The 24,143-nt window shown below is 40.8% G+C and overlaps 1 protein-coding gene and 1 long non-coding RNA gene across 7 annotated transcripts in view; one reads left to right on the top strand and one right to left on the bottom strand.

Annotated features, from left to right (window-relative positions):
- The window catches only part of grik4 (glutamate receptor, ionotropic, kainate 4), a 341,658-nt gene that overhangs the window by 265,779 nt on the left and 51,736 nt on the right, over nucleotides 1-24,143 (top strand). For 5 of the 6 annotated variants that reach the window (XM_074642015.1, XM_074642012.1, XM_074642013.1 and 2 more), the window contains exons 9-11: nucleotides 11,325-11,486; nucleotides 18,596-18,748; nucleotides 21,079-21,183. In XM_074642015.1, the coding sequence (XP_074498116.1) occupies nucleotides 11,325-11,486; nucleotides 18,596-18,748; nucleotides 21,079-21,183 (420 nt within the window). The remainder of the gene's footprint in view (nucleotides 1-11,324; nucleotides 11,487-18,595; nucleotides 18,749-21,078; nucleotides 21,184-24,143) is intronic. The other variant, XR_012594732.1, reaches the window with a different exon arrangement.
- On the bottom strand, nucleotides 14,463-15,375 carry LOC141770750 (uncharacterized). The gene is made up of 3 exons (XR_012594621.1): nucleotides 15,117-15,375; nucleotides 14,916-15,012; nucleotides 14,463-14,838 (listed from the first exon to the last, which is right to left on the bottom strand). It is a non-coding gene; the product is annotated as an uncharacterized LOC141770750 (long non-coding RNA).

Below are 24,143 nucleotides of genomic sequence, written 5' to 3'. Positions count from 1 at the left end.
CTTAGCTAGAACAGAGTGACAGAGGGCAAAGAAACCTCCTCAAATTAGTGAAAGAATAAGATATTTGGAAGAAGAGAGAGAAAATTTGAAAATGTTGTGCAGGTCGGGGAGGCAGGCGTACATTTCATCTGCTCTTCAGTGGCACATTCAATTATAAAGCATTTTATCATTTGACAGTGTTGGGAGGAATAATTAGAAGCATGGAGCATGTCGAGCCTGGAACCCCAACTGGCCAAGAACAAATAGCGGGGAGCACGGCAGTGTCTGAGAGAGAATAGGGATTAACTAGTGAATAACAGCATCAGCCATGCTTCAGAAGTAAAACCTAACTCCCCTCATCGCCCTTTTATACAAACCTGCCAATCAGCTCTAACTATTATGAACCGAGAAAGAGAAAGCTGAGTTTGAATTATGTTGTTTTGTATGTATGAATATTAGGGCTGGGACGATACACCTAACTCCCAATTTGATATTATTATGATACTTGGATGCCGATTCCATATGTATTGCGATTTTTAAGTATTGCGATTCTACAAGTATTGTGATTTTTGTTAACTTTTATAACACTAGACCATGGCAAAAAGTTGAATCACACACTTCTAGGGACTTTTAATTTGAAAAATAAAATATCTAAATGAATACATTAAAATGTTTGATTTTCAGTATGTATGTAGTCAGAGATGTCCTGAAGTCAAACATATCAGTCATTGTCAGGCATTATTTATAAAAAAAATTCCAGCAACCCCAAAATCAAAGAATAGACAGTTCCCTCACAAATTGGTGGTATTTTCATTTTAATTTATAAGGGACATGTAACGTTTTATACTTCTGGTGAATACAATCCAATCAATCTTATTTCCATATATGTATTTTGTATATACAGTATAGTTCCCTTTGCTAACACCTTATTCTGAAAACTGGACGTAGTCACACTTGTATACTTCCGCTAACTTCCCCAAGTGCGTCGCTAGCTCTCCCGTCAGCTCCTCTTTATACATCCATGATCAGCTCCGTTTGACTGTATTTAACATAAATGTCAGTATACGGGTGCTCTACAGTTGTAGCATCGGCCGATTTGACCACCGAGATGAGCGTGACGGATGGCTTGACCGCACATTACCGCAATACGATAACGTTTCCTGTCCATGACAGAGTTAGCAAGCAGCTTTAGTCGTGATGTCTAGCTCTGTTTTTCCTGGTAATGTGTGAAATCCGTGTTTCCATACTTTACTGTATGTGAGTTACCACTCTGGATTTAATATGTGAGGGTTCAAGTCATATCCACGTGGACCCTTTGCTGTTTTGTACTTCCTTGTTGCGGCGGGCTGTGGTTTGTTCTGGTTGACGGATACGAAATGGATATGACGTCATATCACTCAGACTACAACAATAAAAGCAGTACCTTCCTTCTACCTCCGCATAGACTAAAATCAAGCAAATATATTGATTTTGGCATTAAAAAAAATGTGCGATACATAGGTGAATACATTCTTTTCCCACCCCTAATGAATACAGTGTGCAGCCCGTTTCTGTATCAACGTCTCTGGTTTATGATACACAGCTTATATCTGGGTAGCAGATAGACAGGCAGGTAGATAAGCAGGCCATGAGGCTGCAACCATATGTATGTGTGAGTGGGAGGGACGATGGGGATGCTGTGTGGGTGAGCATGTACATGAATTTATTCATTTAACTTGTATCATTCATATACGTATGTGTATGTATGTGTGACAGTCAGGAAGTTCTGGCAGCTCTTCAGGCACGGATGCATGACAATGACTGCAGTGACAAGAGGGATCACGGGTGTGTGGAGGGGAAATGGAACATGAAGAACAAAACAAACAGACGGTGGGGTGTGAGTGTGTGTGTGGGGGTTGAACTGATGGCCCCCGCTTTGCAGAGAGGGATAATATGTCAGCCGGCGCCGTGTGTCAAAGCGTGATTTTGACTGTTTTTGTGTGTATGTGTGTGCGAAAGTGAGAAAGAGAGCCGGCACCCTTTCATCAAGACTCAAAATGACATCACAAAGCGAGAGTGTGCCATGCGAGGCGCTGCTGGGCCCGATCCTGTGCTCACCTAACCTTCAAATGACATTAGGCATCCCGTCAACATGTGATGAGTCACTGCCAACCTGATGTGATTTATTCAATCGTGCCGAGTAGCTTGGATCGCGGGATTTCAAATCACTTAGATGGAAGCCATGGAGCAGGGACTGAGCGCTAACGTGTGTGCGCGCTCTGTTTGTTTTGATCGTTTGCGTGTAAGCATCCATCAGACGAGTGTTCGCGTGTGAGTGTAACATTAAGTTAAAGCTGAAGGAAGCTGCATGATGTCGGCTACTTTACAGAGAGAAGCTGTAAAAAGCCCTGCGGAGCTGTTCGGTATCCGTGCTCTTCCGTGAAGCATGTTTTTGTTTTAATCTCTCTGTTCACTGCGACCCAAGGGCCAAGATTGCTATTAGATCTTGCAATTAAAGCCCAGGATATTAACGGCTGGTATTAAGTGGACTTAATGGGGAGAGAGGAAAATAAACCAGCGCTGGGAGCTTTATCACACGGAATAAAAGAAACAATGTTTGATACAATCTGAGTGATGCCTGTGCGCTCCTGTTCCCTCCTCATCACCCGCGTGTCTAATTCTGATCAGCACCATCAACTAAAGGGACTCCTTGTTTCTAGATTAAGCATTACATTATCCAAGACCAATGCCTCGGATATCACAGAGCAGAATTAATGTAGCGAGGAGCACATAGCAGGTTTCAGAGACCGCTACGAGGCGCAACTATCTGAATTCTATAGGGACAGCCAAGCAAGCTAAAAAAAATCATCTCTCTTCGCCCCAGGCAACGTCCACTGGAAGATCATTAGCTCTAATGATGGTCAATGAATGGCCATTCTTTCACATTCATCTTCTCCATAGAGACCTTGGTAATAAATGACTGTTGCCATATATAAGTAACAAACACACAAAAATTAGGGGGAGCATAAAAGAGAGCATGCAAACAGCTTTATGCTATACTTGAATCGTATATTACACATTTTGAAACATGAGACCGCAATCTCTAGTGCAATAATTCAGCTTGGTTATGGATAAAAGGAGCATCTGTATCTCTTCTTCTTCCTCATCTAACTTCTCACTCCAGATTAACAACATCAACATGTAACGGAATAAACAAACACGAGCGAAATGAAGACTGAAAGCAGTCAAATCCATAAGTGGGCATGACAAAAAACCCTGATACGAGACGGGTAGCTGCATGAGGACGTTGATGAGCGTCTTGAGATGATTCAGAGGGAAACAGATTAGGCAGGGGAGCAGTCTGGCAGATCATTAGTCAAGGATGTCAGGATCAGAGATAAATGAAGTGTCAGCAGAGGAGGGAGACAGAAGAAAGGAATGGTTGGAGAAAATAGAGGGAGACAAGGGCGAGAAGAAGGGAGGAGAGGGCAGATGCGGAAAGGATGGAATATATAAGACAATTTAATGCTTATGAGCCATAAAAAGCTGTAAGGTAATTGTGGAATTTCATAGCAATAAACTGAGATTGCAAGGGAGTTGCATAACACTTTCAATAACATTAGCTGAAAGTCTCTATTTTCATAAGTATGTTATCTAATGCTAATACATGCATAATTAATCTTACATGCCCCGTTTAATACCCCTTTAATTTATGTAAAAATTATGCCCATGAGTCATTGCAACTTTAATTCATTGTTCTGACTCATTTGACATTAATGCAGTGCTCCTTTACACCCCCATTGACTGGTGCTTCTCAACTTCAGCAAACTTCATTAACTTTAATGCCACTGTAGCAAAGTTCTTCAAACAGACAAACTGTTCAGATGACTCAAACTCATTGAAATACTGAGAGTTTTCATATTCACAATGTGACAAAAAAAAAAAGTGACAGTTTGAAGCAACATTCCCTGCACAGCATGCATGCATACTTCAAAACGCCATATACCCTCTAACTTGCATTTCAAAGCGGTGCTTGACATGAACTTTTTGAGGCACTTGTCCTTCAGCAGCCAGGTCTCCTAAAAATGATGTTCCCTTACAACAAAATTGCATTGCCAATTAAATTTAGAGGGAAATGCATCTTCTCTTCCAGATTATGTATGACAAATACATTTCTAATCAAAGTGTGTTCAAGTCTGTGTACGGAGGAGGTCAGGGTGGATGGACAGGTCAAACAAACACAGGACTTTCACCCAGGAGACCGCTGTTTGTGTCCTGTGTGAAACGAAAGTCAATGTTGACTTATTTTAATGTTGCGTTAATCTTTTAACGTATGCAGAATTCAGACGAACAGTTGAAAGCATCCAAACAGTGTCAACATATTAATGATTCAATTTATGATTTTTTTATTTATTAGATAGATAGATAATAGATAGATTGACTGATTTTACAATCATTAAAATACACAAAATACTGCTTCACGTGAAGACGGTTGTCACATTTGCAAAACTGTCGAGTATTAGATTACACAATAAAACCACAGGTTTATTTCCATGTGATACGATCCGTGTGTGTGATCCTGTGATGGTGGGGCAAGATGCCAAGTCTGGTCTAGACCGACAGGTGCAAATACAATATCCATTCAATCACATAAAAGAAACAACATAAAAGGACATCAATGCAAGGTTTGTGCAAGGTCCCTATTTTAAGAGACTATCTAATAGCTATTTCTTCATAGCCTGTTTAAAATTTCTCTCTGCTTCAATGAATTTAAGAGATACTGGAAGTTTATTCCATGTATGAAAAGGTGTTTTTGCCCATAGAACTCTTGGATCTAAAAAGGATAAAGTCTTTTGAGCCTCCTCTTGTTGCATTGTTGTGATTGTCTCTGAAGCGATTAAAGTAGTTGGACAGATATTTGGGACCTCAATATGAACAATTTCAAGTCCCATCTTGATTTGTATAACTCTTTTTTTCAACTGGAAGCCAAACTAATGTTATGTTAATATGTTACTATGTTACTAATGCTATGTGTTAGAAAGCTAACTTTACTGTAGTTAGCATAGACTGTTTATAAAGATGGACGACAAGACAGCTCCCCAAAAGTGAAGCCAAACGTTGGCATACTGAGCGTCAGGATCCCACAGTTCTTCCTGATGATGCCTCGCTTTTATCTTCTTAAAGGCTCCGTTTTTCGGTTTGGCCGCTTATAAAAACTTAGTTTGGGGTTCTTTACTCTGTTGGTTGTGCATCCCACCACACAGTAGCTTATAGGCCTCTGTCCGTTGTTTGCTAGCAGATGGAATTGACAAGGAGGCACCTTCACACAATACTAAGTCAATTGAGAGCAATGAATTGTTTTCCCCTCCGGTGTGGGCGGGACTTAATTGTGCTTTGTCTTTATAGTCAAAGTGACATTCAACTAATGCTCTGGCTAACATCTTTAATGTTGATTTATCCAACAAACCTGATTTTCATGCCAAGAATTTTGTCTTTTGGCAGATTTTAGTGAGGACGTTCAGAGCTATGGCCTCCTCTGAAAGGTGTTTGTCTAACGTACATCCTCAATACTTCACTGTGTCCTTAGCTAAAGTTACGGTCTCTCCTACCTTTACCTTCATCTCTGGGGTATTTCGCTGGCTGCGAGTTGAGGAGGCGTCTCTCAACAGCCGAGTGTGCCATTGCGGTGCCTCACTGTCAGTAATCGCACTACCTGTCTCTCAGCTCTCAGACCATGCCAGTTTTTCCTCATCAAAATGTAGCAAAACTTTGGATTGTTATTTAGCGTTCCCTACAAGCTAACATGACATGGTTGGTACCAATCGATTTCTTAGGTTTTCTAGTTTCATACGATACCAGGATCTTCACTCTAGCTTTAAGACTGAGCCCGCTGCAACCTCTGAAAGACAGAATAGCGGCCAAGCCCGCCGGCAGGCTGTGAGATTGTTAAAAGGTTAATAGTTTATATAATAAAAGATCAATACATGACGTCTGTGTATCGATACAATATTGCCACGGAAAATATCGCGATACTATACTACTATTTTTTTCCCCCACCCCTAATGTCCAGTGGGGCAAGTCAAGTCAAGTCTCTTCCACTTGCCGTACAAAAAATCCACCTATCCTGGACAAGCGGACAGGCTTTAATGTCGAGCCCTGGAAAGGCTCATCTATAAACAGAACATCTCTGGTTGATATATCAGTGTTTCAGTTACAGGATGTTATGTATACCATGCATGCAGCAGAAACGCAGCCCGATTCAGTGGATGTCCTTGGAGCCTGGAGAATCGCTATAATCTCAGCATTTCTATCCTATTTAGGGAGATGAGATCAGTGCACAAAGAGAAGAGCTGAAAGAGGATGGGTGATATAAAGAGGGTTTTGCTTCATTTTAGATATCCTGTTTAGGATGGTGGATTTATAGTGGCTTACACCACTGAAAAGAACTATGTCTGTGCATGTGTGCGGCTGGAGTAAGGGATGGTGGGGTACGGTTCATGATAGTCACCATCAGCACCATCAGTCCCCATGGGATCTCATTATTCACTGCTCAAGCCGACTACAACATAACAAGCACCAAGTGGTCACACATTCGGGCATTTCTGTCGGTCAGTGTTCATGTGTACATGCAGTGAATGGTCCATTATGTGAAAAGTAAGAGAAATCACTGGAAGGACATAAAAATCCATAAAATGATAAAAGAGACATTGAGAGAATAACAAAGGAGACAGAAATAAAGAATACATGAGACGGAGGTTTTCGGAGAGAGAAGGGCAAAAATTGAGGAGGTGAAGCAACAGTTTTTGGTCGGTTGGCTCGGGTCCCGGCCGCTGATTGATCTCCAGGTGACAGCCGGTGTCGGGGGCCTTTGGCCAGGCTGTCACTCCCTCCGCTCTCCCGCCCTCCCACCCCCTATCATCTTCGCTCTGTCACTCTCTCTTCTCCCCTACTGCTTTTTAAGCTCTCAGTTGTGCCAAATAATCTCTCACCTTCCCTCTCCATTGATACAACTTCTCTCTCTCTCTCTCTGTGTGTCTCTCCTTCTCCCTCTCTTCCTCATCATCATTCTGCTCCTCCACCCTTTTCACCCCAGTTGGTTGGACAGTTGGTTTCTCCACTGCTCTCTTCTACCCTCCAACTCTGCCTTTTCGTTCCCCCACTGCTGGGGAACCAACTGTCCTCTGCTAAGAACTGTCCATTTCACACCACCTATTTAGTATGCAAGAGAGCATAATTGCTCATGTGGAGGGATTTAGTCTGTGTTTGTGTCCGACCATGTGTGTGTGTGTGTGTGTTTGAATTTGAATGTGCGTCAGTGTCTGTGCCCCGAAAGCCTACGAATGCAGCACATTAGTTTTCTTCAGACATAGCCTAAGGATATTTTGGTGACCTTGGTCTTTAGTGAGTGTGCGTGTGTTGCTCAATTATAGGGACTTCATTTTCCTGTGTGTGGGCGTGCACATCCACTTTGCCAGTTTGTGCTTGCGCGTGTGCTCGTGTGCGTGTGCACATGCATACATACGGGCACCCTTGAGGGGCATGCTTAATGATGGGCTCGTTTGCACAGCTCTGCCTCTAATGATCTATTAAAGTACACTTAGCCAGTAATTATACGGCCAGTCCCAAAAGGCTTATGAGGGCCCCACAAGGGATAGCTAAAGATACAAGAAGACGAGATGAAAAGTCAATTTGTTCTATATAATGCACAGGAATCAATAATGTTATGACCTTAACCTTTGAGTTTATGAACAAAAATAAATAAATGAAGGATACTGTCAAATTATAATTTTCTCCTGATGTGATCACAGGGATTAGGTGTTCCTCAGGCTTTGTTTTTCAAAATTGCATACTAAAATACTGCATATACTCAGTATGTCCTGCCTTCTGCCTACTAAATCATCGATTTAGTTTGCCATTACCAACAGACTGTTCACGCTGAAGTAAACTCAAGCAATACGTCTTCTCTGCATCACATGACTGTATCAATCACGCCGTTACCAGTCCGAGCTACCGCTGAATAAAAAATGTTTATCTCAAATGTAAATCAACATTACATCTTCCACTGAATTTGATATAAGTAAAATTAAAATTAGGGTTAAATATGTTTTCTGTAGTACATTACATATGTGAGCTTTTTCCTCTTATCTGTACCTTAACGTCACTCGCCATCACTCCTAATTATTTTATCCAACGGTTAATTATTTAAACCATTTGCCTCACAGTCCGCCATTGGACAGTCTAAAGAGACGCAATGTATTTTGGGGCGGTTGCGTATGTCCAGTAAGCTCACGTCTCATATTCACAAATTCTTGATAATCTAGTAAACATCTGGGCATTTCTCACATACACAAAATCCACACACACACACACAACTTTTTGCATTTGTAGCCTTCTTATTCTTCTTTGAAGAAGTTATGAATGCAATGACCAAATTTAATGTATATTGTTTGTACTTATACTTTAAGTATCTCACTGTACTTTGTAACTGACTGTCCTGTTTTAACTGGATGTTTTATGTCCTGTATTATATGTGTTATGTCTTGTCCTACTGTGGACGCAAGGAAGATTAGCAGTCGCCAAGGCGTCAGCCAATGGGGATCCAGTTAATAAACAATAAACATACTATGCAGCTGGAACGCACTACATACTCACTTTAATATCATACTTAGTATGTTAATATGCGATTTCGAACACAGCCCATCAGACCATTATTCTAGTCATTAACAGAATTGTCTCATGAAGTTCAAGAGCAGCAAGTAGCCCCTCAGATTCCAGTGCCTCATCTTCTAATTAGGCAATACAAATGCTGTTTGGATGTGTTTTACAGTTCTTTTTGGATGGATCAAAACTATTCGCTTTGCACTGTTTTTGCATTCTCAAACATTTTTGTCAACTGTCTTTTTGTTTCCATTTGTTTTGTGTTATTTTTTTGTGAAAGTGGGTGCACAACCCAGCTGCAGTCTCAGGCACAAACAGTCCTGAAAGCTGTATCGGAGTAGGATGAATAACAGTCCAGTCAGACTGGATTTCGACAGGTGAATTCATTAGCATAGTGAAGGGAAAAGCAGGCGGAACAGGAGTTAGCGTGGGTAGGATTGTAAGCATAAACTGCAGGGCCTAGCATTGCAAGCCTGCTAATAACAGCAGTGTAAATTCTTGGCACAATCCCAATGTCCCCCATAAGCCTTGAACCCTCAGCGACTTAACTGATGTCACCTGGTACATGGTTGGGTGTGAGAGGCTGCAAAGGGCTTGAAATGGTAAATAAATATGAATGGGACAGCACTTTGCGGCGACATATCACGTAACCTTGACAACGCCAATTATGGGTTTTTATTCTACAATCTTTACAGCCTGATTTTTAGGATTTACTGCTTGATTTTAGAAGGAAACCATTATCAGCAAGTGGAATTGGGGCGGTAATAGTGACTAAATAGATATTCACCACCTCTCATCCTCTTTACAGGCAGTAGATAGTTTCCAAAATGGGCTAGGAGGAGAATCAAAGAGAGTTTCTTAAAGGAGAAGACGTTTTTTGTCTTTAAGATGCAGAATCCCTAAGCATTAATATACATTTTTGTGTTGTATAACTTTACACCACTAGCAGATACTGTAGACCCCACACATTATTCCTGTTGAAGAGGTCCAGTTGAGTATACAGGTATCATTTAAATATCTCATACATATCTTTCCAACTCCGTATCTCTCCCTCTCACCTCTCCCGTGATGTCCTTGTGGCTCATCTTGACCATCTCCGGACTTACCTGGAATATATTTGTTAGCAGAATTTACCAGAGTTGTTTATTTTTAACACTATCATAGTGAAACATTTGGGATTTCCATCTTCCTGAGAGGTTGGCAGTGGGGATAATAGGCCTCCCACTCAAAGTCAATATCCACAGCTTCCTGCTGCCCTGCACTCCGAGTCTGTATCAGTGCAGCCATCCACTGGTGTCTTCACAGTGGAGTGACTCATGCTCCTCTTGGTCTGAGAGCTTTTTCCACCTGCCTGCTTATCAGTAATTTAATTCACTGACCTATTCCCCCTTTTTGTCTGAACGTCCATTATCTGATTTGCCTAATCCCCTCTCTTACAGATGAAAAAAGCCATTTTTCTCTTTTTCATTTTTCTGCTGCGGCATAGCCGTGCCTTAGACTTTGTAAGCTTTGATATCTCCGGGAGACAGTCAACATTTCCCTCTGGCTGACTAAAATGTGTGTTTTTGGTTGTTTTTTAAAAAAAATTAGATTTTGGCCCAATCCTTAAAGCTGGTACCACACACCAAATGTGGGTTTCTAAAGGAAGTAGTTTGCACCTATGATCATTGTTTTCCCAGCAATGTTGCTTCCTTTCATGTATACACCCCTCTAACGTCTCCTCTACTTGTCTTTCCAACCTGTTGACCATTGTAACCTATATAATATACACCCATACCGTATGCATGGCTCCCATTTGTTCTCCCCATGCTCTCCACTCTGCCTACAACTCCCCAGTGTCACCTGCCACCTCCACACCTTATTATTTTCTGCCTCACCATCCCCTCAGACCCCTCTTATCTTCAGAGTCCCCGGCCTTGGTGACAGACGGGTAGACTGGTCTTGGTCTGGCTGTCATAAGCTAGATGGCACAACCAGCTGCCAGGCGAAGGCTGCCACCTGAGGGGGTACTAGCTTCTGACACCTCTATTAACCTTCAGGAAACGTCCATCTCTACTCACACCACCCCCTCCGCTCCTTCCTACTCTTCCTCACCTCTATCTCCGCCTGACCCCCCTGTCTGCTGCTCCCCAGGCGGAGAAAAACCAGCTTGTCCCTGAAGCAAAAGAGCCAAAATAACAAATACCTGTATTTTCTTCTCCTGCTATCCTGGAGCATTTCAATATGCCACGGATTTCTATCTCACTTTCTCAATTATCTATCGTTCTCAGTGTCCTTTTTTTTTCTCCCCCATTTCCTGTCTCCAGTCTGTCTCGGGCTCTTTCTGTCCACCTCTCTCTAATTCTAGCCCCTTAGCATTGCAATCCAGTATTCATACAATGACCTGTGTGTCAGGAATAGCATATGGCCAGTGCAAAATGCATGGTTTTGTGCAGTGATGCACAGCTAAATGGTGGGAATGAACAAGTAGCTACAGCTTTCCCATGTCAATCAGCCGGAATAATGGGAGTTGATGAAAACTAAGTGAGGCGGATTAAATCGGATGTAAACATATTTGATTAACACATGCCCTTTTTACCTTGACAATGATTCGATGTATCATTTGGTGTTATTTAAAATAGATTATGGCAGAAGATGACAGCTCCCATCTAAATCAGCTGCGTTCACCCAATAATCTCTGTCTTTCTCTCTCTCATTGTGCCCCGCAGGAATTCTCTTTACTCCGACTGGACGACGTGGTGGACCAACGGGTCAACATAATCGGTTTCTCAGTGTTCAACAAAACTCATCCCTTCTTCCAGGATTTTGTGCTAAGCCTCAACCGCTCCTGGCAAGAGAACTGTGACCATGCACCCTTCGCTGGCACCCCGGTTAGTACACACACACATGATCTCACACACACACACACACACACACACAGAGAGGACACCAAGGTTACCCATGTAAGAATAATGGATGATCCCTTTTTATTTATTTCCTTACCGAGTCCAAACAGGGTCTTCCGAGGCATTACTCTTCCAGTATACTGCCGTATCTCAGACTCACCCACTGAAACACTGAAGTCACTTAGACACAAAAAAGCCTCTGAAATATACAGGGATGACATTTATCCAGTTAACTGTTGTAATCGCAGGTGTTGCTGTAGGCAGTTGTTGTTTCCCAGACAGCCCATTAGCAGCGTGTGCCACCTTCCTTATTACATTTATAATGGCATCCTCCTTGTTAAATTTGCTTCAGAGGAAATGCAACGCAAAAGAGCTGCTTACCTTCACTGCATCCCCCCTTGAAATCATCCACCGCTCTCATCTAAACATTGTCTGTAGCTCAACATTTAACATACCGTCACATGCTCTGCATATTTAAATGAGCGACTTCAAAAGAGCCTCAAATCACCAAGTCACTGTTTACATACGAATGACTGAAGACTGTTGCAGGTTTGTATTTTAAGGAACTTGAATATAGAGATAGAAGTAAAGCCTGCCCTCCATCCAGGATTTCTACACCTCCAGAGTCAGGAAAAGGGCAGGAAGCATCACTGCAGACCCCTCAACACCCTGGAAACTATGTGTTTGAACGTCTCCCCTCTGGTAGGCGCTACAGAGCACTGTACGCCAAAACAACCAGACACAAGAACAGTTTCTTCCTGCAGGCTGTCACTCTGATGAACAGATACATCAGTCATACACCCTCGAACACCATAACATCCACTGCTGCCATTATTGATTATATTTCACCACATTTTTTAATATGCAAGCTGCATATCATCCGTTATGGTCAATACAAATCCTACATGGTGTAGTATATAGACATGCATACATGCACATACTGTAAATAATCATCCAGTCCATGTATATCCATTTAGCATTTATTTATTTGCAATATTTGTATAGTTTACAACATACAGAACACTTGACTTGTATATAGACGTTGATTTTTCATTTATTTTTATTGTTGGTCATTGCTGCTTTTTATATATATATATTCATATAATATTTATATATATACAGCTATTTTTTCACATACATACATTACACATTTCATTTATTTGTCCAGCTTTGTGGTCCTTGTTCCTAGCTGTTATGTCTATTTCCAACTCTGCATCACGCCAAAGCGTGTAATAGACCCGCCTGTCTACCAGAGGATCTCCGAGGCATGAATATTACACGTGTGTATTAAGGTGCACTACCAGCAAAGGACATCATGGTTGGCTTTAAAATGAGCATGTAATCTACATAAAATACTGTATGTATGGAAACAGCGTAACATAAGTACAGAAAACACGTCACAAATAAATAAAAAAACACTCGTCTCCTGGTTGAAAGTCCTGTCTTTGGACCTGTCCACCTCCCCTTCCGGCCGCCATAAGCAGTCTTTTTCACTTTTTATTCTACGTCACTAGCTCTGAGCGTAGCATATTCACACGGATGCGTTTACATTACAGTCAGAACAGACTACATTTGTGTACACATGAGCAAAAATCAAGAAGGCCGTTCTTATTGCAGGCTTTTTCCTTGGGCATTATCATGTCATTCAAACGCCTTTTCATGCACCAGAGTAAGCGTGTTGGCCTTTAAATGTGATTCTGATTCTGATCATTTGTCTTATGCTGGCTCAACAGTTTTTATATTTGAGCCAACCATACTAGACAGAAGAATTGGCCCTCATGCTTGAACATTTTGTATTCTCAGCATAACACTCACACTTTTTTTTATGAGATAGGCTTATCGGACTTTTCAACGTCCGATTCAGCAAATAAGATGTTGTAAATGACCTGCATAAACATGATGAGTGCCACGTATTCGTAAATGAGCTCTTGTTTACGAGACCGAAATTTATGAGTATTATCTCACTCCCCAGTAATCCCTCTCAAGGCTAAGCTCTGGCACCCATTTGTCCAGAAGTGTCACTCATAAAAAGAGAGTAACAAGAAGAGCTTCACCAGCTACTAGATTGAATTCCTGCTCTCGGAGTCCAGTAAAGAAACTCTTACTGTATTATTTCTTACATGTCAATAGTGGAATTAACTTTCTCTTAACACATACCATTATATATGAATCAATATTAAACCATCAATACCATCAATATGTAAGTGTTGTTTTCCATCATTTATTAGTTTTGAAAATAGCCAGGCTTACAGTATAATTATACACATTGTCTTATACTAAATAAATAATATATTAATCACAATAGAGGAAACTAATGATTAGTGAGAGAAACAGTCAGCTGGTAGAATTTCTAGTTAAATTTATATATTTGAGCTCAATTTCTTCAAAGTAATGAAAATTTCTTTTTACAAAACATAATATGAATAATTAGAAATAACTGCTAACAAATCCAACAAGAACCAAGAACAAAACATCTGGGTGCAAAAAAAACAGTGTTTGCAAATTTTCTTAAAGGTCACCTATTATGCAAAATGCACTTTTCCATGTCTTTTAAACATCAATATCTGTCCCCAGTGTGTCTACAGGCCACCATAGTATCATAAAAGACCATCCTCTCTCTTTTTCTCCTCCTCCGTTTGTCCGGAAATGGGTGCAGAAAAAAAATTCGCTTTTTTCCTTGTATCCTGACGTCATTAGGGAATGCAAGTCACGTGAGGGTTTCCTGGTCGAACCAGAGAGAACCTTCAGTAGCTGACCCCGGCCCACAGCGCGTCACTGTCTCTCCTCCTCAACCGAACTTGAGCAAAGTAGCTCCTACAGTTAGTCTGCAAGAACCAGCAGAACAGTCTTCATGTACTCCCATCATCTAAATATAACATGTTCATTCACAAAGGCTTTATGTAATTACACTGTTTAAACGGATGATATTTATATATTATATATATTTGATGTCATGCATGTAGCAGAGTACAGGTAGTAAATAGTGACTGTAAGCAACACAACACATTTCTGTTTCACAGTCAAACTTTATTTGAGTAGACAGATGACAATATTAATTATTCACAGCATTTGTAATCATCTCACCTGTTAGTTAGTTATGTTAACATGGTACAGGAGAAAGTCTTCAGCTCTGGTAAACTATGGTAAGCTAAGCTCCGGTGGTCTGTAGTCATGGTAACACAGAGACAGCTACTACTGTAAATAATATACCATTACTCTGATCTTCCATACATTTATCTTTTAGCAGAAATAATGAACTGACTACTGTTTCACATCTTCTATTTTCCACCCTGATGGTCGCTGTGTTTACACACCGTGTCATAGCGGTAGCATGTAGCTAACCCGTTAGCATGTAGCTACATGCTAACGGGTTAGCTACATGCTACCGGGTTAGCTCTGTATCTCCATGTAAACAGAGCCATCTGCTCTCAGCTGTCTGCTCTCAGCTGTCTGCTCTCAGCTGTCTGCTCTCCTCTGGGATGATTCTGTCGGTCATTTCTCACAGATGGATCTGTAAAGACAGACGTAAAACAGAGTGTATGTTTACGGTTTACAGAGTTGATGCATGAGGTAAACACTGAGCTAACTAACAGAGATATAAATAGTATTATTTACCTGAGAGAAACCGTCAGGAAAACCTGGAATCTGGACCGCAGATGTTCATCATGTGTCGCCGATTTCTGATCAGATTCCTCCGGTAACGTGCGCTGGGTGAAGTTTCTGGTTTATAAACTTTAAAGTGGTTTATAAGCTCTATTCTAGCTCCTCTCTCTCCCTGCTCTCAGGCCGCGAGGGGGGCGGGGAGGGTGACGCTGTGTTGTTGAGGACGTTTGATTGACAGAAAACGCTGACCAATCAGAGCAGAGTGGGAGGAGACAGAGGCTACAGACACAGAAATCAGCACTTTTGGAAATGGGCTGAAACAGAGGTTATAGAGACATGCTGGAATGCATGATCTGATTGTTTTTTTGAAAAAAAAACTTCAGAGACATGGTTTGGAGGTGTCTGAGACCTATAATAACTAGTTTAAATGGAGTATAATATGTGACCTTTAAGGGCTTCATTAGGATCCAGAAATTCAGTAAAGGTAATTAATGAATGAATCCTTCTCTCTCTGTTTGAAGTTAAAAGAAAGTAAAAATACAAACAAATGCGCACCCATCGCCCCCTTCTGCTTCACACAAGATGGGTGGTGAAACAGGTTAAGAATAGTTTGAACACAGCGTGAAAAAACTGTTGTGTTTTGCACACAGCAGGTCACTCGCATACTTCTGAGCCTGCGGCAATTAGGAATTTTTTACTAATTAGCTAATAACTAGAGAGAATAAAGGCTGATGAAAGCAGAGCAAGAACGTCATTAATTCATTTCGATATGCACATAGATAATATGCTGTCTTTTCATTAACAGTAATTAGGTCTGGAGGACATGGGGCTCATACGTACAAGAAATGCATACAAGTGACCTCTTTACATGTGTCGAGCTGAGACATGTAATCCATACGAAGATAAAGACGTGCACCATGCCAACTGATCATAAAAGTTCATCTGAGAAAAATGCAGGCAGCGGCATTTAATTAGGGGAGGAGGTTAGAAAAGGTTTTACAAGAGACAAATTATTGTAGGACAAATTGTGCTGCCAGTAAATATCTTGCAATCGTGTGAAGATATTTATATTCTCAAATTAGCATCAAAGAAAGTAACCACACAGACGCACAGATAGTCCTTATCTTTTTGAGACTAAAATATCAGTAGGTACACAAGATGTGACTGTATTTGTGTTAGAGAACATCAAACAAAACCAAAAGGTTGAAAGATACTATTTTTAATTTAAATATTAAAACCTGAAATGGTGAAAGCAGCTCATGTTGACACACAAAAGGAGTACACCTGTGATAGAGGAGGTGCTATGCCGAGTGAAGACTACTACAGATCACTGACAATTTGTTAATGAAAAACTGCAAAAAAATAAAACCATCTGTGAGGTAGACTTAAGGGGACTATTTGTAAGATTCAGAAATGCTGCTTAACAGCGACACCTGTGGCCTTGAAATCAATGAAAGTCAGCGTCGAGCTCGCGCTTGCTCGCTCTACATAGACATGAACGAGCATCGCTCAAAACAGTGAGGCGACAGACGTCAGCTAAAACCACAATATCACGCTATATTTCAGCTGCTTGGCAGTAATGTTAGCAGACCAGATGAAGGTCTCTCCATGAATCAATGCTGATCCTAGTGTTGGCTTTCCTGCTCAGCGCAGGCTTCAGCAGCGGGGCTCCTCAACGAGTTACGTTATCACCTCCCGACCGCAGCCGGCAGCCGAAGACCCCGGCACCCGGTCGATAACGAGACGATAACATAACTCGTTGAGGAGCCCCGTCACTTCACAAGACACGGAAAACCTCTGTTGGTCTGGAGGAGCTGCAGCATTTATTTCTGCACAAACGTCCACTGTACATTCACTAGATATTCTCAGAGCTAAACTAACTCTTCTGCAGTGTGGAGTGAGCGCGCGTTCACGTCTAGAGGTGGAGCGAGACAGCGAGGACGCGCGCGCTGTCTGAGTGAAGGAGAGCAGGCAGCGGAGACGAGGCTCCGGCCACACGCGAGCGCGCATATGCGAACCCGCATTTGTGCCGACCCGCTACATTTATACGCTTAAAAAGTTACAAACAGTCCCTTTAAAGAGGAACTATTGTGCTTATTTTCAGGTGCATTTGTATTTTGGGTTTTTAATAGAACATGTTTACATGCTTTCATGTTCAATTTGTAAAATGCATGTTAGCTGATGTACAATGGCTTCTGAGGCATGCAAACCTTTGTGATGTGTTTTTGCTATCAGGCTCCAGTCATTCTGATTCTACATATCATCAGCTGACACAATGGGTCTCATGCACAAATAACACTGATTTCAACAACTTGGCCCATACAAGCAAATTTTCTCCTAATAAATCCTGAATTTATTCTAAGACACAAACAAAAGTTACGTAAGATCCAGACCTACTGTACGAGTTGTGTAGTATTAACTTTCTGATCCACCGACTCTATATGCTACAGAGTGATAGTGAGCGAAGAAAGATAGACTTCCAGAGTGAAACAAAGATTAGTAGAGTAAATGCCACGGCATTATTAGCTTTGCGTCGCAGATAGCTATTAAGTGGACTATAATTAGAAACACTGTAACACTTTACCATTCACTTTTTTATGTACATAATACACAGGAATATACAGGGAGAGACAGGAATATAGAAGAGATGAGACAGATAAAATCAAGCATAAACAAAAACAGAACGCAAAACAGAACAAAACAAACAAATAGCTAAATAAGTACCGCTAAGACATTATTCCCATATGTCAAACCTAAAACGCCTCGCCTCGTGGTTGTAATGTCGTCACAGGCTGTTTGTTTACACCATGTTGCTCTTAATGTGCAATCCACCAATTATGTTCGCCAATTCAAGGTTGTAATACATCACAGGTTTACAGTTTAATGGGCTATTGTAGTTCTCTTTGGTCTCCGAAAATTTACTGTGCATCACAATCCCCTCCCTGTATCCAAACATCAGGGCAATTTCATCTCCATTTCCATTACACAGATGTACCACACTGAATCTCCCCTAGCCTCTAATGCAGGGCGCCATGTATTTTAATCAAATGTACATAGCAGGATGCAGTGGTAGGGACGAGGAGGCTGTTTGTACAGGGGTGATGAGAGGAAAAGCTGCCTCTCCCACTGTTTTCTGGCCCTCGCTGAGAGGAGCAGGCGGTAATTGGAATGGTCAGGGTGTGCCAGCTTCATTGGGGAAAAGAGTGGGAAGGACAGCGTCTCTCCGAGAGACGGAGGGAGAGAGAGAGGGAGAGATGGTTTTCAACGCTGTCAGCAGATCAGAGTCTTTCTAATGATCTAATGGAATAATCTCACTGCCACTCCAGGGATGGGTTAACCCCTCACTGACCGTTAACCACTGACACGTTACACTTGCAGTCTGTGTGCTTTTGAGTTTTTTGCAGCTTTGTGTATGTGTGTGTGTGTGTGTGTGTGTGTGTGTGTCAGTGTGTGAATGCATAATGCATTCACCTTCTTCTCCCCCTCTGCAGCTCTCCTCAGCTCTGCTCTTTGATGCGGTATACGCGGTGGTGGCGGCGGTCCAGGAGTTGAACCGTAGCCAGAATGTTGGCGCCACTCAGCTCTCCTGCAAGTCCTCCAAGATCTGGGAGCACGGCACCAGCCTCATGAATTACCTGAGGATGGTAAGATTCTCTGCTGGACATCATGAAAACAGACGGCAGCACTGACCCTTCTCACCTTAATGGAATAGTTTGACCTTTTGGGGAAATATGGTTATTTACTTTCTTGAGTTAGATGAGAACATCGATTCCACTCTCTTGTCTGTATGGTAAATATGAAGCTGCAGCTGCTTTGCTTATCTTAGCATAGCATAAAGACTGGAAAAAGATAGCCTGGCTCAGTCTAAAGGGAACAAAATGCACCTCCCAGCGCCTTTAATGTGCACTGATTATTATGTTATACTGTATGTTATATCGCACATCATTAACTGCTGTCAGGGAAAATATCTAGGCTCTAAAATATCCAATGAACACATGAAAAGTAAACAGAATAAGTCAGAAACTGAATAAACAAATACATCAAATATATCTTTACGCTAAATATGAAGCTATTAAATATGGTACTATTATACTGCCAGCAGCCAGTTAGCTTAGTTTAGCATAACGACTGGAAACACTGGGATGAAGCAAGTCAAGTACTTCTAAACCTCACACATTAACATGTTATCTCTCATTTGCTTAATCTGTAAGATTTCTTGGCGGTTCACAATGACCTCCATGTTCTTGTTACCGTGAGGTTGCTAGGCAACCAGAAGACACTCCGGGTAGTCACTGCGCCCCGCAGTAGTCTGGCACATAATCCCCTCAGTGAAACCACAAATTATAATTTCTACATTTTTTATTGCGGATTAAACAAAGGTGATATAACGTGTTAATTAGTGACTTTTAGAGGTGCTGGTAGGTGCAGTTTGTTACCTTTGGACAGAGCCAGGCAGGGTTGGATAGTAACGGGTTACATGTAATTGGGATTACGTAATCAGATTACAAAAATTAATTTACAATGATCAACCCAGATTACATTTGAAAGAAATGTGCAATCAGATTATAGTTTTGTCAAGGATACTTGATTACATTTTTGGTTACCTCTTTAAAATATAAATTTATGTCAGCATGTGTTTGTAAGGATAATTTGAGTCGACCAATTATGATTTATGGGTAATGGAGTTTTTATTCCTTTTTATTTACATTGAAAATGGAAAATGAGCATATTGAGTTAGTGGTTCTCTTGCGTTACAAAAACCAAAGTTACAAAGTTATCCGTGTGGCCTTTGATTAAAAAACAGCAGCAACAAAAAATTTACACAAAAGAAACAGCAACCTGCATTTTGTAGAATAAACACAGTACACCTGTAGTTTGTGCCAGTACTGTTTTTATAAAAGTAATTTGATTTGAACTGTAAATGCTAAATAAGGAAAATGTATTTTATTTCTTGTTTAAAAAGAAAAAAATTATATTTGTGCAACTCAATTTTTTGTGATTGCGTTCATTTTTTTTTGGTATAAATTGCAATATTTTCAATTTTTTATCCAATCCAAAAGTATTCAGATTAGATTACTTTTTTGTAATCCAATGGATTATGTTACTAATTACAAAAAAATGTATGTAATTTGAATTTAGTAACTGACTACATTTCAAAGTAATCTGACCCAACCCTGGAGCCAGGCTTACTGTTTCCCCCGTTTCCTGTCTTTATGCTAACATAATCTAACTAGTTGCTTCGCACTTACCGCATATAAATGAAGAAATCTTCACATCTAACTCTCAGCAAGAAAGCGTATTTCACAAAATGTCAAAATATTTTCCGAAGTTTAAGATTTTTCATGTTTATGTATGTGTTCTTTTTATTCTGTTTTCTGACTCTCACTTGCAACAACAAGAAGGGCAGGAAATAGTATTAATTAGATGTCAGATAGCCGAGCTTGTTGAGATCCTCATTAATGTTTTACTTGTGTTTCATATTAATTGGTTATTTGATATTTTCACTGACAGCAGATAATAATTTATAGCCTGTGCTCCCATGTTCTTTAAACATATGCTCCCTATCCACTAGGTCAGTTCATCTCGTCTCTACATTACACTGAGAGACAATGGAGAAGGAGAGATGAAGATGAGCTGTGAATAAAATGTGTTAACCTATAATGGAGAAATGTCTGTAAGTGATTTGGCTATCAACATACTTAAATGTGACAGGTATCCGATATCAGACTGTTTGTCTTTCTCTCTCAGAGAAAGAAGACGTGACTAATGGCTCGTCCATTTTGCCGTAAATTGAAGATATTACAGCCTCGTCTTCATGATATTATCCTAAATTTGACATATTTCAAAAGGCTTATACTGAGCCGGTAGTGCTAACGTAGCCTCCAGTCATGTCCATAATAGGTGCTGCTGAATGGGAAGCACACAGAATTTATAGTGAGGTCTTTTAACGTGTTGCTGTTTCTGTGTTTGATAGGTAGAATTGGAAGGTCTAACGGGCCACATTGAATTCAACAGCAAAGGTCAGCGGTCCAACTACGCCTTGAGAATAATGCAGAACAGCAAGGATGGCCTAAGGCAGGTAATGTAACTCCCAGTCTTACAAATCTCATGTTGCTATTATCTCACTTCAAAGTAACCACATGCTACGGATTCAGCATGCGCACAGCCTCGCTATAGCATAAAGTACATGCGATAGGTTCAAAAGAATTTACATATAAATAGTGTGGCATTTCAGGAATGGCTCACACCGATTCCTCCATTTTCTCTTTGGATAGACACTGGCCGTAATATATCTGTTACTGCTCAACACAAAGCTCTACAGCTACAGGCCAGGCCTGATCTCAGTAGGGCAGTACTTCTGGCAAATGTTCCAGTTGTCTTTATGTCAGCGAGGTAACTTGAGCTGGATCATACAGCAGGGAGCTGTAGTAACACTTGCTCAACTGACATCTTTTGGTGCAAACAATCCCCATTATCCCGACAGCAAAAGTGTCAAGGTGCCAAAATTAGATATTCCAGTAGGGATGCCTCTTTGAAGGTGCAAAGAAGCGTGCTTTTATGGAAAAATTAATTAGGTTAAATCAGAAGCTGCTGCTGCTGATATTTCTGACTTTACTGACGTATCTATTTAACTTTATATATTAGATACATATCTAAGGTTGTGATTCTTTATGGAATAAAAGAACATTTAGTAATATTTTAATCTTGTCTCAGGAAAATGACTATAATATATCAGCAGGGATTTGTGGGTGGTTTTGATCAATACCAGTCACTTCAGTATTGCCTCAGTGGATGCTTCCTACACAAGCAGTCTTGCTGTGCTCTATCATTTAGTGAAAATACTCTACACGCACCAGGGCATTTCAGTCTATGCCCTGAACCCCCCTGCACTCTGAAACTATTCTCCCCTGACTTCTCTTTGCCGCAGTTTCACTCCAGGGAACACTGTTTCAAACACTTTCTCCTAAATTGAACACATTTGCCAGGATTATAAGGACTGAAAGTAGTCAGTAATGAAATGTAAGTGACAAGAGGCTTTGAGCAGCTTGGAGTACTGTTTGTTAATGAATGAATGGATGGCAGAACTGCTGGTGCTCTTGTGTTACGGACGGTATCAATAGCTCAGGGGTCGGTGACATTATAGCATGTGTTTCCAATGTTTCATGTCAAGGATCCACGAATCAAAAATACCTCAGATCTCTGAAATCTGTCTGAAGACACCTTGACTGAAAATCTTTTTATTTGGTCATGATAGATGTAAAACCCATCATCACAAAAACCATCTCAGACATGCATCCTTGTGCAGGAAATGATATAAGAACAAATTTCCTCTTATTGTTGTTCCATGATTTCTTATTTTGTTAGTACCCAATGATTTCTGGGATTCACCAATGTTTTATTTTTGCTCTTCTGAACATTTTAAAAATGGTCAAGAGCACATAACAGAGTAGTTATAATGATTGGATTATTAGATCTGTGGGCTAAAGAAATAGGCTACCATTTGGTCCATTGATGCCATTCAAGACTATAAAAACCCTTGGATGATATTGCGTGTGTTATGACGTTATGGTTCCCTTGTAGAATTGGGTTTAAATCCGCAGTATTGACAAATAGGCACGTTTGCTTTTCGCTTCGACACCAAATCCTCCGTCATCTTTCGGTCTGTCAACTCTCTCTCGTCCAGTGTGTGTGAAATCTGACTCCTGCTACTCTGAGCTGAGACTCCGTATGGAGCAGATGCATTCACTTTCAGTTTGTAGCGTCCGTCGTCCGACTATCTATTGATAACATGCCGCTGATACGCCAAAATGAACTAAATGGGGTTTATTTCTGTAGAAAAAAAGCAAAACAACGGTGAGGGTGTTTGGGTAAGTAGTGTAATCGGTGTGTGCCCGACCAACGTGTAACACCGGTAACACAAGAGTTGACTTTTCTTATTTTTTTTCTCTCAACAAAACAAAAATACTTAAAATACTGAAATAGAAAATTGAGAGCCTTCTGATGGAGAACTGACATTTCATGGACCCCACTTTGGGAACCAGTGTCCAGGAGTTTAGCGAGGCAGTTTCAGACAAGAACATTGCTTCAAATTGAAGACTTCCTGGGGAAAATGTGTGTGGCCAAAGTGATTGTCCACTACTTTCCCATCCATCAACAGCATCTCCAAATGCTCCAGTGGGGCTGTGCCGTCGCCTGCAGTAAAAATATGTGGTTGAACTCCAAGGTAAAAAATAGAAAAATATAGGTTGTATGGGAAGAAAGACAAGGGGTCAAAGGTTAACAACAGCACAAAAGCAGCAGAAGCCTTGAATAGCTGAGTGATAGAGGTGTGGATCAAGATGAAGAATCTGGCTGTGGCTATGTTTGCTTTCATGGTAATAGCCCGCTAACCCCTAGGTTTCAGAATATCTATAAACATAACATCTTTCATATGAGTCACAAAAAGCTTATTGAATGTGTTCTGACAGATATTTGATAACTGTACTGTGGATGGGGGATAAATAAGACTATATTGGTGAACCAAGTGATGGGAAAATGCACACAATAATGTAAAGAAGGAGAGAATGTGTATGGATGAGTAATATAAGTAAAAATGTATTTTCAATTTCTTCTGTCAGCCCCGTTTAGAGAAGTAGCAAGTTGTTTCCATGCCAACAAAGTATCCAGTCTCACTGCGCCTTAGTACTTGATATTATCTGTGACATTACTAAAATCTGCTGAGAGTGTTGAGAGTCTTGAGCGACCAAGCGTGAATTAGCTTCAGTGTGGCCTTGGGCTTTAGACGAGAACCATCCAGCGTGAAGTGTTTTGGACACGAGTACTGTATGCGCCAGTGCAGACATAAGCTTTAATTTCAAAACCAGACCATAAATATACAGTATGTGTGCTATGACTTATTTCATACATGCTTCATCTTGTAATGGTGAACCTGTAAAGTTCATCCAGGTTTACGCAGTTTAATGACAAAACACCATTTTCATTTTGCAAAAAGGCAAGTGATGACCAGTAACCTGATCATCCTTTAGTAACTGTAATGTT

Source organism: Sebastes fasciatus, chromosome 7, assembly GCF_043250625.1.
Source record: "Sebastes fasciatus isolate fSebFas1 chromosome 7, fSebFas1.pri, whole genome shotgun sequence".
NCBI classification, from domain to species: domain Eukaryota; kingdom Metazoa; phylum Chordata; class Actinopteri; order Perciformes; family Sebastidae; genus Sebastes; species Sebastes fasciatus.
Note: the sequence above shows the minus strand (reverse complement) of the source record. Positions and strands in the feature narration are given on the sequence as shown.